General features: G+C 60.8%; 1 protein-coding gene and 1 long non-coding RNA gene across 6 annotated transcripts in view; both read right to left on the minus strand.

Annotated features, from left to right (window-relative positions):
* The window catches only part of SEPTIN9 (septin 9), a 165,353-nt gene that overhangs the window by 89,811 nt on the left and 60,467 nt on the right, over positions 1-15,075 (minus strand). The window contains exon 1 of one of the 5 annotated variants that reach the window (XM_067714670.1): positions 14,777-15,052. The exons of the other annotated variants lie outside the window; for them this stretch is intronic. Coding sequence (XP_067570771.1) covers positions 14,777-14,831 — 55 coding nt within the window. The 5' untranslated portion in view covers positions 14,832-15,052. Of the gene's footprint in view, positions 1-14,776; positions 15,053-15,075 lie in introns of those variants that run through there. 5 annotated transcript variants of the gene reach the window in all.
* Positions 1,668-14,249, minus strand: LOC137211821 (uncharacterized). Its single transcript, XR_010937231.1, has 2 exons — positions 4,767-14,249; positions 1,668-3,953 (listed from the first exon to the last, which is right to left on the minus strand). It is a non-coding gene; the product is annotated as an uncharacterized lncRNA (long non-coding RNA).

Genomic DNA, 15,075 nt, shown 5'->3' on the forward strand with positions numbered 1-15,075 from the left:
CACCCCCGACCACAGAGCAAGGATCATCCCGTCCACGAAAAGACTCTGCGAACAAGCTGGCCTGCTCTCAGCCGCCCGCGCCCCTGCTGGCTCTTTCCCACACGACTGAGCTGGGCGCAGAGCAGGACCCCAGAGCCCCCGGGTGCACCCGGTGGTCTCAGCTCCACGGCACCGGGCTGGGCTGCCAGGCTGCTGGTCAGCGTGACGGTCCATCCTGGTGGAGCTGCTGGTCCCTTCTCTGTTCTCAGCGTAGCGGGTGGTGGCTGTTCCCTATCCACCGGGAAGAGGAACCATCCTGCTGACTGCTGCAGGAAATGGTAGAAACACTTAAAAATGCAAAAAAAACCACCCAAAACAAAACCCTAATACCAGGGGCTGCTGGGCCCAGCTGGAGCCCTCCATTAATCACGCCAGAGGGACAGTTGCAGCTCTCTGCGCTGTGGCCTGAGGGCGGGCGCAGGCGGGTGCTGCCCAGGCCCATATGAGCTCTGGCCTAATTACAGGGGACGGTGACCCTAGAGAGCAGAGTTCAGGCCCCGGTCAGAGCAGCAGCCAGGAGTCCAGCTGCTCCCCAGGCCTCCCGAGGAATGGAGCGGGTCACAGCGCGTGACCCCAAACTAGCCAAGCTCCGCTGGGCGAGAGGACGGAGCCTCCGTGACCGCAAAGCCCTGCAGGCACGAAGGCCGACTCGAGGGTCCAGGAGGGCTTGGTCTCTACCCTCAAGGACACAGGGGTAGAGGGGCCTTGCAGAGAAGGAAGAGTCCAGAAACCTGACAGGAGGAAGTGGGCTTGTTGTGTGACACAGGCCACGGCTGGACCTTGAGGACATTCTGGAAGGGGCTCCCAGGGGCTGCCCAGCTGTTCCAAAGAGCCCTGGTGGGGCCTGAGTGAGGCCACCGCCGGGACTCCTCTCGAGGCCTTACCGGGCTCTCACCAGGAACGGCCAGATCCTGGCCGACTCCACACAGCCACCTGGAACTCGCGGAGAACCCTGGAAACCGAAAGCAAGCCAGGCAAGGCCTCTAGGCCCGGCTGCACCACCAGGCAGAGGATCGGAGACGGGGCACCCTCACGCTCGGGGGATACAGACGGGGAGGCCAAGGCCCGCGGAGACCATCGGTCAAAGTCACGCCGTTAAGCCCGTCCAAGCCTGGTCTCCCGACTCACACCCAGACACTCTGCTGCCCCCCAAGGAGGGCTGATGCAGAGGGCAAATGGGGCCCCCCCAAGACTGTTCCGTGTCCTAACCCCCAGAAGCCATGCACGTGACCTTATTTGGAAATAGGGTCTTTAAAGATATAATTAAGAGCCTTGAGATTAGATTACCCTGGATTTAGGATGGATCCAAAATCTGAGAGTGAGTGTCCTCATAAGAGCAGAGACAGGGCTTCCCTGGTGGCGCAGTGGTTAAGAATCCGCCTGCCAATGCAAGGGACACGGGTTTGAGCCCTGGTCCGGGAAGATCTCACATGACGCGGAGCAACTAAGCCCGTGCGCCACAACTACTGAGCCCACGTGCCACAACTACTGAAGCCTGTATGCCTAGAGCCCGTGCTCCGCAACAAGAGAAGCCACCACAATGGGAAGCCCGCACACAAGAGTAGCCCGCGCTCGCCGCAACTAGAGAAAGCCCACGCGCAGCAACGAAGACCCAATGCAGCCAAAAATAAGTCAATAAATAAATTTATTTTTTAAAAAAAGGCAGAGAGAGAGACACGGAGGCACAGGGAGCAGAGACTGGGGGGGATGTGTCTACTAGTCAAGGGCACCACGGTTCGCCAGCCCCTCCAGGAGCTGGGGGGAGAGGCTGGGCAGGAGGAACCAGCCCCACTCACACCTTGAATTTGGACTTTCTGGACTCAGAACTGTGCTTTAAGCCCCCAGCCTGTGGTCTTTGCTGTGGCCACAGGACACTCACATGCTCCTTCGGACTCCCAGCCCCTCACCCATCTCTGCCCCCCGCCTCTGAACTGGCCACACAGCTGTTCTGTTTTTCTGTTGCACCTTCCAGGGGCCACCCAGCCGCGGCTTCCAGGCAGCGACCCACTTATTCTTTTCTCTTTACGTTTGTTCTTTGAGCCTCTGAGTGTTCACCTGCCCCCCATAGGTTTAGGCAAAAACCTCCCGAAAGTCAGAACAGACCTGTCTTCTGGGCAGGGTGGGCACTGTGCCCCGACCATTCTCGGAGGGTGACCAGCCTTAATTATGACCCTGTAAGGCGGCCTCTGGTCCACCCACACTTTCTTCCCAAGAGAGGAAGGGCCTCTGGGGCAGGCAGTGTGGGAGCCTTCCGCCACCGGCCTGCGCAGCTGCGGGTGGACAGGTGAACTACCCACACCCCGCAGAGCCACAGCCCCAAACTGACCACCTCTCAGTTCTGCTTCTGGCCTGAGGGAGAGGGAAAAGATGAGAGCTGCATACAGTAAACTCCAAACCCGCTGTGCCACAGAGTGCTCCGAGAGGCCCACCCCCGCCCCTACCACCCAGTACCACCAACTCAGTCCCATAACCTCTGACCTGGCTGCCAGCCACGCGGGGCCCAAGCTGCCAATCACCACCTCCCCAATTCCCACCCTGCAAAGCCCCCGGACAGCCAGGCCCTTCCGGCCACCAGCTGCAGGGGCCATGGGGCAGAGAGGGCTAAGCCGCGCCTCATACACACACCAGGAAACTGCCCAGGTCCCCTACGTCACCAGGGACACAACCAACCCCCCAGCCTGAAAGCTCCTGGGTGGGGGAGGTCCGGAGCAGCAGAGAGAAAGCGCCTTCAGGAAACAGGGCTGCAGGTGGGAGTAATTCTTTTCTTAACAAAAAATGGAGAATTTCAGCCAAGTTGTCCTCAGCAGAACTGCTAGGTGGAGGAGGGTCTGGGGGGGGGGCGGTGCGCGGGGGGCTCTGCAGACAGCCCAGAGCTGGGGGCTGCTAGACGATGCAGAGTTCTCACGAGTACCGTCTACGCCCCACCCGAGCCAGGCAGCTGACCCCTCCGGCCTCAGCATCCTGGTCTCTTCCAGCTGGGACACCGAATGACCCCATGAGGGCCATTTTGGGGTCTGCCACCAGCTCCAAGTTTCTCTCATCGCTCCTGCGACACAGGCCCAGCAATTCCAAACACTCAGCAGAGCTGGAGGGGCCTGGCCAGCCCACCTCCCATCTGGGCCGAGGTCGAGGACCAAGGCTCTGGCCACATTCCTCTGCAGCCGAACATGCAGCTGCCGGTGGTGCCTGCAGAGGTGGTCCCACAGCCTGCGCGCTTGGGCAAAAGCTTCACTCCACCCAGCACCCCAACCCAGAGCTGGAAAGAGCCAGTGGGACCCAGGGGTCCTGGCTCGGCCGCCATCAGCCAGGGGACTAGTCACTTTGAGTCTCTCAAACTGGGCTGGGAGATCGGGTTGGGTGAATTGTTTTTCTTTTTGACAATGAACTTTAAAAACTAATATCTATTGCTCTTCTCCTGACTCTAAAAGCAATACAGAAAATGTATGTGCAACGCAGGAAATCTGCAAAACACGGAGAAGCGAGGGGAGAAACGTATATAAACCCATGACCCAGATAACCACTATCAATAGTTTGGCAAACGTCCTTCCAATCTTTTCACTGAGGGTATATATAAATATTTTGAAAGCAGGCTCGTGGAGGCACGGCTCCAGGCTTTTCTCCTGCAGCATCCCGCAGCCCACATCTCTATACATTCTTGCACTCGTTATCCAAATTCCTTTGTGGTTCTAAAGTTCTGGTTCCAGATCATTCTCAGCTCCAACTGATGATGAGAATCATTCCTGGAGCTTGTTAAAAAATAGACCGGGGCTTCCCTGGTGGCGCAGTGGTTGAGAGTCCGCCTGCCGATGCAGGGGACGCGGGTTCGTGCCCCGGTCCCGGAAGATCCCACGTGCCGCGGAGCGGCTGGGCCCGGGAGCCATGGCCGCTGAGCCTATGCGTCCGGAGCCTGTGCTCTGCAACGGAAGAGGCCACAACAGTGAGAAGCCTGCGTACCACAAAAAAAAATAATAATAAAAAATAAAAAATAGACTGTCCCCGCCTCCTGGAGGTTCTGTCAGGAAGGATGGGTGGGCCTGGCACCCCAGGGTATGTCTGGGGGGCAGGTGGGTGAGGACCTCTGCCCTCCCGTGGGCTCACAAGCCTTCTCTCCATCACCCTCCTGAGAATCCTACAAGAAGGAAACCCTAAGCACCCCAGGCCAGCAGCTCTGCCCGCCCCACCTTCCCCCAAGGCACCCAAGGTCCAGCCTCGGTTGCCACATTCAGCCCCTGGGTCGTTCAGAGACCAAAGGATGTATACTGGGCTCTGCTGGGGCAAAGGCCCGTGTGACAAGGGGGCATGTCAGTCACAAGGCCCCCAAACCTGTCCAAGGCCCGCAGTACGTGCACCTTAGAGAAGGTCAAAGCCACCCAGGGCCTCCAGGCTAACTCACCTGCCCCAGGAAGCAGGCAGGAGAGAGGCCCAGCGCTAGCGTCCAGGGCCCCAGCCAGCCTCCAGCCAGCCTCCCCCTCCTCCCTAGAATGGCCATCACATTCCTCCCAATAGGCTCTCACCCGCCTGAGGGCAGGAGCCAGGCTAGTCCAGGTCGGCCCCTGCTGCACACTGAATGTGCTCTCCGCTGAGTCACAAGTTGAATGCTACCCCTCAAGGTGATGATGTTAGGAGGTGGGGGCCTTGGGGGTGATAGGTCACGAGGGTGGAGCCCTCGTCATGGGATTAGCACTCTTATAAAAGAGACCCCTGAGAGTTCTCTCTCCCCTTGCGACCTGTGCAGACACAGTGAGAAGATGCCATCTATGAAATGAATCTGCCGGAGTCTTGATCTCGGATGTCCAGCCTCCAGAACTGAGAGAAGTACACGTGTGCTGTGTCAGCCGCCCAGTCCGTGGTCTTTTTGTTACAGACGAAGACAGTTCCACTTTCCACTAGGGCCTTGGGCCCTGCCTGGAATGTCCTATGAGTCTCTAAAAAGTGTTTGTTGCCTTGAATCTTTAATAGTCAATGTTTACTGCGTGCTCACCACATACCCGACACCACCCTAAGGGCTTTTGTTACATTAGCTCGTTCACTCCCCATCATCTCCAGGAGACGAGAGATTTCACTCTCATCCCCATTTTAGAGATGGGAAACCGAGGCACAGAGAGCCTAACGACCAGCCCAACATCACAGCGTGGGCAAGGGTGAAGCCGAACTGAGCCAGCATGCTGAACCGTCCCACCGCACTGCCTCCAAACCCCACCCCGCCCCCTAAAAGCCAGGCTCTAAAATCGTACAGCGCCTGCTACACACCAGCACTGCACCTGTACCGTGCTGAGCCCCAGACACACACCTGCAAGATGGGCCCTGGGCTTCCCACGTCACAAACGTGGTCATGGAGCTGGAAAGCAACGAGGCAGGGATGGGAGCAGAGGGAACCCCTGCCAGACCCCAGGCTCTGGACAAACAGCTGTCGCCACCCACCACTGCCAGGTAGACTGAGATTTCCATCCCGGCCAGGCAGGGTCAGCCCTGTGAGGTGGCAGAGGCAAGGGCCGGGGGCAGGTGCACTGGGGTCTGCCTTCCAGCGTGGCCTCAGGCCAGCCATGACCTGCATGACCTGTCCACCTTGCTGAGCTCCAGGAGGACCAAGAGCCCTTGATACAAGGCGCCCAGCCCGGGGCCTGGCATGTAGTAGGTGCTCAATAAGGAGACAGTTACGAAGAGCAAGAACCAGCACAGTCAAAGGAAGTACCTGTGAGAGAAGGGGGAACAGCTGGAAGGGCTGGGACTTGGGTCAGAGATAAAAAATTCAGGAGGGAGGCCAGAACCCACCAGCTGGCTCCAGGGCAGCTGTTCGCAGGAGCCTGGCTCCATCTTCTAAATATTAGGAGAGATGTAAATATTTGAGTGCCACTCTCCTCCACTGCCCCCCACCCCGCCAAACCCAGCCTCACTGGAGCTGCAGCCAGGGCAGGGGCAAGATTTCCGCGCTCACCAGTGTCCCCACCCCTCCCCCAGCTGCCCTCAAACTCCTCCTCCAGGGCCAGGAGCCGGGGTGGGGACAGCTACCAGGGAGGGAGGGGACACAACCCCACCTCTCCCCTCTCCTCTGCACTGCACCTGCAAAGGTATGAATGGGGCCTTCCCATTCTCACCCCCAAGGGGCCCCAGGGTTTCTTTTGTAGTTTAGCAGAAAAGCACAGCAGCCCTTTCTGAGGTCTTCTGATGGAGGCCTGGGGAGTAAAGTTCGCCACTCCAGACCCACTCCACCCTCGCTACAGGAATACATCACGGGCCCCTCTCCCACCCGGATTAAGCACCACCCAAGTCCCTCCCAGCTCTCTGACCAGGAGGAAAGATGGAGTCTGGAGCCTCTTCATGCCCCAACCTATGCTTGAAAGCACAGGCCCCTCCCACCACCTCCCACCTCGGTGCCAAGGGCACCTGTGCCAGGTGTGGGCATAACAGTGTCTTCCAAACAAACTACGAGTTGACAGAAATTGCAACGGGACCCAGCCAGCACCATCTGCCTGGAGACCTTACCTAGTAAACTCCTACCCAGCACTCTGCTTGGGTGTCCCTTCCTCCAGGAAGCCTTCCGGAACCTACCCCTCTCCTGGGCTCATGCCTGGACCCCCAGAACGTAGAACAGAGCTAGCACTTAGCTGGCGCCCACAAATAGCTGTTAAATAAACAAACGAATGAGCTGTCTCTCCCACCCTGGCCATCCTCCTCCTGGCCCACCAGAGACAGAGGGATTCCAGCACTTACTTCATTTTGAACTGAAAGGAAAAACCCAAACCCAGCTACTCCACAGAGCACTCCTCCCCTGATTTGTGATGGGGGACAGGAGGCAGGGGACAGCGGAGAAGGCCACCCCTCCGGGCCTGGGATGGAGCCAGGAAAACTGGTATGCTTTCACTGTAGATAATATCAGTCTCCAGGGGCTCAGGGCAGAGGCCTGGCCTACCCCTCACAGGGAAACTGCCCACCCACGTGGAAAGGAGGGCCAGAGAGACAGCCCTGCCCAAGGTCGGCTTTCTGCACCCAGGGAGGGGCCAGCAGGGTCCAGGCTGAGATCCTGCCTAGGAGAGTCTGCAGAGCCAGAGACTGCTGGCCACTGATGGGCAGAACCAGAAACATCTCCATCTCACAGGAGACGGGGGAGGGGGCACGGTGAGGCAGCCCGAATCTAGGCCCACTCTGCCCCACTCTGCCTAGGACACCATGCCCCCTTCCTGCCCAAAAGTTCCATAAGTTAACGTCCCGCAGAGCGGGGGCCGTCTGTGTTCCAGTGGCTTCCTTCCCCACTCCCAGGGGGACCCTCAGCCACAGCACTTCCCACAAGGAGGTGCCCGGGATCCCCAGGCCGCCCCAGCGGCCAGCAGAGCCATAAGCCGGCGCTCCTCGTAAGGCAGGGGAAGGCTGCGGGTTGGAGGGTAGAAAGCCAGACAGAACTATCAAAAATGACCGGTCACTGGCTGCAAAAAGCTCAGAGTTCCAATCTCTCCTTGTTTGAGAGGGAAAAACCAGACCCAGGAACTCCCAGCTCAGTCTTATAAAGGCTCAGGAGGCAAGGCAAACCCGACTCCCTACCCCGGCCCATGCCCCGCAAGACCCTCCTGAGGCCCTGGAGGTACCCTTGCCCCCCATCTGTACCCAGGGAACACCCATCGAACCCCCAACCAGATGGTCCCTTGGAGGCTGTAGCCAGAGGACAAGTGGAATGGACAGGAGGTGGGGGCGGGGGTTACCTCTCCTGCCTCCCCTCCCCCATGCCACCTGGCCCTCCCAGGGTTTGAAGGCAGAGGCTCCCGCTCTTGGGGACAGGGACACAGGAAGCTCTGAGCCGTGTGTGGGGAGGGCACACTAATGTGTTCAAGGCCAGGCCCCTTGCAAAATCTCTGGATTTTGCAACTTGGGGCAGACATGGGCTTCCCCAGCTGGCCCAGAGACCCTGGCGGGCAGAGAAGGCTGGAGACTACGGGGGCTCAGCATCCCGGGAGGGGCCGTCAGAGACTCAGGAACATGAGACAGAGCGTCAACAGAGAAGAACACCAAACACAAAGATGACAGAGGCAGGTTGGAGCCTTATTCCCAGGGGCTGCCCCGCCTCCCCTGCAGCCCCTGCTCTGTCCTATGGGGGGGGCTCGCTGTGTATATTCCAAGGCCACCATCCTCTTGACCCTTTGCCTAAATTTCTGGGCATTGGCAGCACTTTAAAAAATGACAACAAACTTGAAGCTTCTAGACCGTCTCCTGGTCCAGGCTGAACGGAGCCCTCCGGGCTCTGTCCAGACCAAATTAAACAGCCGGAGCCCAGAAATGCCCCAGGCGCCGGGGGTGTCTAGGGGCCAAGTGCTGGGTCTGTTTGACCAGAGAGATGACAAGTCCTCAGTCCTCTGGAACCATGTGCCAGAGAGTTCCAGCCTGTTTGGTCTCATAACAACTCAGCCTCCAAATTTGGGAAAAACCGAGAGAACTTTGGAAAGATAGCCACTGTTTGACCGTTTTTCCTCAGTGGCTTTGTCAAGAAAAAGCAAAGGAACTGGTCTCCTGGCTGGGTTTCTGGGATGAACCAAAAAACTGACATCCCCGGAGGCCTTCATCTCTGATAAACCTGTAGCCCGGCACCCCTTACCCCCTACCCCGGCCCACCCTTCTTACACACACCACCAGGTCTACAGCACCATGCACCCCCTGTTCCTGCCCATCGGGAGCGCCTGGCCTGGCAGGAAGGTGGGACTCCTGGGTTTGGGGGCCACCATGGGTCCCTGAGCCTGGCCCCCGGATCCTTGCTGCTGGCCCCGTGGTCCTGTCTGTACCCCAAGGAGACTCTTCTGATAGCAGCCAGCCCACCCCCAGCACAACGAGTGAGGGACATTCAGCTGGGAAATGGGGGGGCGGGGGGTGTGCAATAATAGTGATGGCTGAGCTGAACCGTGGTAGGGGGCTTGATCTCGGAATGTGACAACACCCCTGAACTGTGAACATTCAAGGAAAAAGAGAAGGGGAGGCCCCATTCTGCTCAGCCAGTGCCAGGATGAGGGCCGCAGCACCCCTGAGGGGCATGCCAAGGCCACAGTCACCGAGCTGCGAAGTCCCCGGCCCCTGCAGGGCAAGCATGCCACCTGCACGTTAGTACTTCCTTGGCAACGTCCCATCACGAATGAGCTGCCAGGCCACTGCTTCCACGAGCAGGACAGCCTCGCCCAGACACGTGGCCTGAGCAAGTACCCACCATGTGCTGGGCACAGTGCTGGCCGTGGCTGCCACTGAGCCTGGGGGCTCACACTCTGGTGGGCTCGTTCCTCCAGGCACAGAAGCCCTAGCCCGTGCCCAGGCACCCTGCCCCCGGCCCTCAGCCTCAGCGGGTGCAGGGGTGCAGACCTAACCAGCCCCCGGGGCGAGCTCGAGTCACAAAGCTCTGGCCTCTGAGCGCTGGCTCTCCCCACCGGCCCCAGATGGGATCATCCTCCTAGCTCCTGGTCTGCAACACAACCAGCTCGCAGTTACAACTCCCTTTCAGGAAGGCTGGCAGCCAACAGAGCCACGGGCAGGCAGCCACACCCCACTGTCTTCAAAGTCGGATCGTCCAGCGTACGCCTGTGTCGCTGTCTGTAGGACGGGCCATTGGTCCACCCATCTGGGACGCTCTGGGGTGGGGGGATGCAGAGGAGACTGGAATGACCTCCCCAGTGAAGGAACCCTGCAGCCCACCTGACCCAAGCCTCCAAGCTCTGACAGTGAAAGAGCGTGATGGGATGTCCACTGGGCCGGGGCCAGGGCTCCCACGCTGGCCGGCAGCCCAAGTACCTGCTGGACTCAGGGGGACCCCCCGGCAGGCTCCAAATCTGCTGTGCTGACCATGCTACACAGTCTCACTCACCGCCCCATCACCACTCAGGGAGACCCTTGCCGGTGGCCTCTGAACCCCTCCCTTCCGTCACCCAGATTCCTGCATTTAGGCGTCCACGCCCACTCGTTTCTTGCAAATACCTGACCCCCCACCTCAAGCTCTGCTCCTGCGAGCAGGCACCAGGCTCAGGCTGTCGGCTGTCTCCCCAAGACGACCCGCGGGCAGCGGTGTTTATGACCCCATTCAACAGAAGGGGAAATTGAGGCTCAGGGGCCAAGACACCCTCCACCACCCAGCTGTCCAATGGCAGAGCGAGCCTGCCCTCCTAAGCATTACACCGCGCGGGGCTCCCAGCTGCCCTACCCATCACTTCCCCAAAGGCCCTCTCCCTTTGGAGGCAAACTCTGCCCACTTGTCTCTTTCAAACCGTCCTACGTGGACTTCCCTGGCGGTCCAGCAGTTGAGACTCCGCGCTTCCACTGCCGAGGGCCCAGGTTTGAACCCTGGTTGGGAACTAAGATTCCACAAGCCACGTGGCACAACCAAAAAAACCAAAACAACAAAATACCTTCCTAGAGATCCATGTCCTCCAGGAAGCCTTTCCAGACTGACGCCCCACAGCACGGGGTGTCCTCCCTGCTGGACCCACCTCCCTGGCCCACGTCTGACCCTCAGCCCAGCCGATGACGGGGACGCTTCTGCCACCTGGCACGTGTGTGTCCACCCTCTGCCTCACAATCAGGACGGTGGGTGAGCCTAGTCCCGGGCCCGGGACACGAGAGCAGCAGGCCAGCGAAGCCGGTGGTGGTCAGAGCCGTCAGAGAGCCGTCCCCCCGTAGCTGAAAAGCGGGACTCATCCCCCAAGAGTCCAGCAGAATGCCAGCAAGGCCGGCTCCTCCGGTCCACCAAGTAACCTCACGCCGCCATGGATCCTGTCTCCTGCCACCAGATGAGAACTGCGGGAGGCTGAATTCTCAAGAGGTCTCGAGTCTTGCTGAAAAGCAGGACTCATCCCTCAAGAGGCCAACTGGCATTAATTAGGGGCAGATCTGCACCTGTCACAAAGCTAGGCCTTGTCCTCCTGGGAGGAAACGGGCCCCCGAATCCAGCCATCGAGGGAGCCCTTGTCCAGGAGGTGTCTGGGCTCCCAGACAAGCAGGTGCATCTGCATGGTCTCGTCTCCCCAGGAGACCCTCTCCCTGCTCTCTGCCCATTCTCACGCTCTGGGGCCTAGGGCCTGCTTGGGCTCCAGGATCTGGCTGGCAGGATCCTCGAGAAGACGTTAGAGGGTTCAGAAGGGCAGACATGTCCTCTAGGCGGGAGAACAAGGCTCTGGGTCCGGAGCTCCTGGGTCCTGGGCCAGACTGTGTCTCAACCAACATCAAGGACTTTTAGGATTCTTTCTCCGTGTGCAAATCTGGTTACAGCAAACACTGCTAGGGAAAGTAGGCCAACAGCTAGCACTTGGAAGGGCTTTTGTTACACAAAGACCAGGGTTGTAATAGCGTTTGCGATAGCAGAGTTGGCCTGAGTTCACTAGAGAACACGCCGTTCCACTGCTCTGTGCCTGGCAGCCAGATAGGGGACTACGTCACCGCTCGGGCCACCCCATCACCCAGGGAGTGACGGGCGCGGAAGCCACCTGAGGCCCATCTTCAAACAGGGGAAAGCGGAAAAGGAGACTCTCTAAAAAAAAATCGCATCAGCAAAACACAAAATACTTTTCTTGCCCCTAATATGAGGGTCTCCACGGAGCCCTGAGATCCTCCTTAGGGCGAGAGCAAAGACCAGTGTGGGAGGTTTGCATCCATGGAGGACACTGCCACCCTCTCAGTCCCCCGGGAGACCTGAATCCACAGACGTGTCCAAAATAGAAGACAGGCTGAATCCCCGCGCCACCTCGGTGATGGGATGAAGCTTAAAGATCTCGCCCTCAATTCTCCAGGGTGGGGAAGGGGATGGGCAGGAATAACGGGACGAAAAGAGAAGAGCGTTCCTCAGGGAAGGGGGTGGATGTGCCCGGGATGTGGGGCATCAGCAGAATTTAACGGTGGGCGCCCGCTCCATCCCCCCCACATGCATATCCACCCGGGGCAGCTATCTGTCTGCCCTGCAGGGCACGCTGCTCCAGCCTGGATACTGCCGTCGCCCCAAACCTCCAGGAAACACCCCATCAGAGCCCGTCGACCCCCGCTGCAGGATTCCAGTCTGCTCAGACGTACTGTCATCCCCAGCAACGCCGTGGCTCAGAACTCGCCCGGCTTTGGTGGTGGCCCCTGGGGCCTCCATCCTTCGGCCATCGACACGTGCTTTGAGACGGGGCCAAGTCCGCCAGCCTCAGGAACTATCGGGACTTTGACCCTACCTCGCGGAAACTGAGACGCGGAGTGGGCAGCCCGGGCCGAGGCCCCCCACTGGCCCCAGAGAAACAGACCAGCACTTTGGCTCCGAACTCGACCACTCCGGCTGCCTCCCCAGGACGGTCCGGGCTCCCGGGGGATGGGCACACCTGGGCCTCCGTGGCCTCACCGTACGACTGTGGCAAGCTGGCCCCTCTTTATGTCCCAGTCCTAACGGACCAGCTCATTCCGGCCTCCCCCGCTTCTGTCGCTGCCTGAACGCGCTCCTCCTTCTGCTGCAGTCAGACTGTGTCTCCTCCACACGACCTTCCTCTGCCCTGGCTCTGCCAGCCTGTATCACCCACTGCTGCTCTGGGTCAGACACTCTCCTCCTTTCCTGATCGCTCCTTCCCACGTCTCTCTGTTTGAGGCTATCAGCCCCAAAACCCAACTCCACTCCAAGTTCCTGGGGCTCTTAGGGAGGCCGCCTTTCTGGTCCCTAAGCTGGCCGTGCGGAGCCCACACACACACACACACACACACACACACACACACACGCGCATGCCCAGGTACACTGGGGGGCTCTAACTCTCCTGTCTTCAGAGCACAACGGCTCTCCAGGGCACACAACGGAGAGGCTGACACACAGGGAACCGGGGGGGTCCGAGGCCGCGCTCCCTAAGAGTGAGAAACCTCCCCCTGAAGGCACAGGGTTGCCAACTGCTGCACCAGGACAGTCTCAATGAGGCCATTGTCTCCAACTAAATGACAGCCTGGAGAAGCCGCCTGGGAAGCAGCCGCAGAGGCCACCAGCGTCTCCAGATGGGGCACTTCGGGGCGAGGATGGAGTTGCACGCGGGGCCGGGAGGGAGGGGCACTAACTACCTACGTGGCACGAACTGTGACAGACCACACAACCCCCAAACCTCCTCCTGCCGATCCTGCTTCAGGGCTCCCATCTCATCCCCTGAAACCCCAGAAAGCTCCGCTTCCAGGTCAGGGACCGCAGGCCAGCCTAACTCCCACAGGCCACAGGAGAAAAGCACACACAGCGCAGAACCTGAAGGCGGCAGCAGTCTCCAGATGGGCCAGTTCTCCCGCTCGGACACTCAGGAGATGAAAGGCCCCTGAGGAGCTGCGGGAGGGCTGCTGGGGGCAAGCAGAAGGCGAAACAGAAGGAAGGAGACTCGGGGAACATGCTGGGTATGAGCATGCGTCCCAAGAGGTCCCGATGTTCGGGTACAAGCCATCACAGCTCTGCAGACCCACACTCCCCTTGTTCAGTGCCCAGTGTCAGAGTCGGAAAAGTGCTCCAACCACAGAGCCAGCCCCCAGCAGACCATCCCTCGCACAGGGCAAGCCGGCCACTTGACCCCACCCCCTCCTGTCTCTCCACCCCCTGCTAAGCCAGTCCAGGCCCAGCCCAGAATCACCGCCTCTGGGGCTCTGCTGGGGGCGCAGCCAAGCTCTGGTCCCAGAGAAGTGCCCCGCGCAGATGGGGCTGACCTCCGGTGGGCCACGTGCATGGCTGGGCTCTGGACCCCCAGAAGATCCCAGTCTTGATTCTGCCCTTGGGGGAGGGGCACCTCCCCGCAAGGCCTGGCACCTGGACGTCTGTTAACTCCTTTCGACCCAGCCTTCCCAAGGCCAGGTCCACCAGAGGGCTCTGCCCAAGGCTGCCTGGGAGCCCCTCCGAGGGGCGGGGGCTCCAGATCCCAGCAGAGGCAGACCCGCCCCTCAGAAATCCGGCCCCTAAGTGCTGGAGACTATTGTGTGAGCTTCCCTTCCGACCGCTTTATTTACTCCCCAAGACGCAGGACGCAGAGCCACAGGCAGTCACGAGGACGCACGAAAGCCACACACACGAGCCCAGGACCGGGATGCCCTACCGCACCCGGCGGGAGAAGCCCCCCAAGTCTCTCAACACTTTGTAAACCCAGGAGGGGGGAGGGGACCAAAACGCGCTTCCAACCAGCAAGCAGGCCCCTCCTCCCCCCACAGCCGGACTCCGGGAGGACGAGGAGGATGTCCCCAGGCCCGGATGGGGGCCGATGGGACGCCCTCCTCTACACTCGCCGCGGCCTGGGCCGTGTCCACTCGGGTCCCTGCCCAGCCCGGATTCGGCTCAGCCCCGGCTCCGAAACTGGTGTGGGGGAGGGGGCTGTCCTGCGGGCGGGACGCGGGGGCGGGTAGCGAACTCCCCCAACCCGCCGCAGGGCCAGGGCCCCGAGGCCGACGGGGAGCGCGGGAGGGATAGGACTGAGCGACAGCTGAGAGGGAAACCGCGCGCCAGGGCCGTTTGAGGAAGCCCCGCGAACCCTCGAGGAGACTGTCGTCGCTCGGCAAACACAAACAACAATAAAAGGAAGGAAACCCAGCGGCAGCGCGCAGGGCGAGCGCAGGGGCCAGCGAGGGCGCGCGGTCCCCGTGTCCCCCTAACGGGGTGCTCCACGGAGGCGACGCGGGCGCGGGGCGGGGGGCGCGGCGGGAGGGCACCCCATCTGGGTCCTCCCTCCCCGTCCGCGCCCCCGTCTCGCCTGAGGTCCGCCCCGAGGGGCCCCCGAGCACGCCCGCGGCGCGGTGGCCGGCCGGCACCCACCTTCGAAGTCCGAAATGATCCCGTCCAGCTGCGCGTTGACCGCGGGGTCGGACATGGTGGCTCGCGGGCGGCGCGACGCGCGGAGGGCTGCGGCAATGAAGCGCCCCGGCCGGCACGGGCCCTGCGCGCTGGCTGGGGGGCCGCGCCCGCGCTCCCGCCGTGTAGAGCTGGCCGCCGGAGCCCCTCGGCCCCCGGGCTCGGCTGAATGAATGGGGGAGGCGGGCGGGCGCCGGCGCTCCCTGCTCCCCGCGCCGCCGCCCCGCCCCGCCCCCGCCTCCCGGGCGGATCAGGTTCCCGCA

Source organism: Pseudorca crassidens, chromosome 19 (genome assembly GCF_039906515.1).
Source record: "Pseudorca crassidens isolate mPseCra1 chromosome 19, mPseCra1.hap1, whole genome shotgun sequence".
Classification (NCBI taxonomy): Eukaryota; Metazoa; Chordata; class Mammalia; order Artiodactyla; family Delphinidae; genus Pseudorca; species Pseudorca crassidens.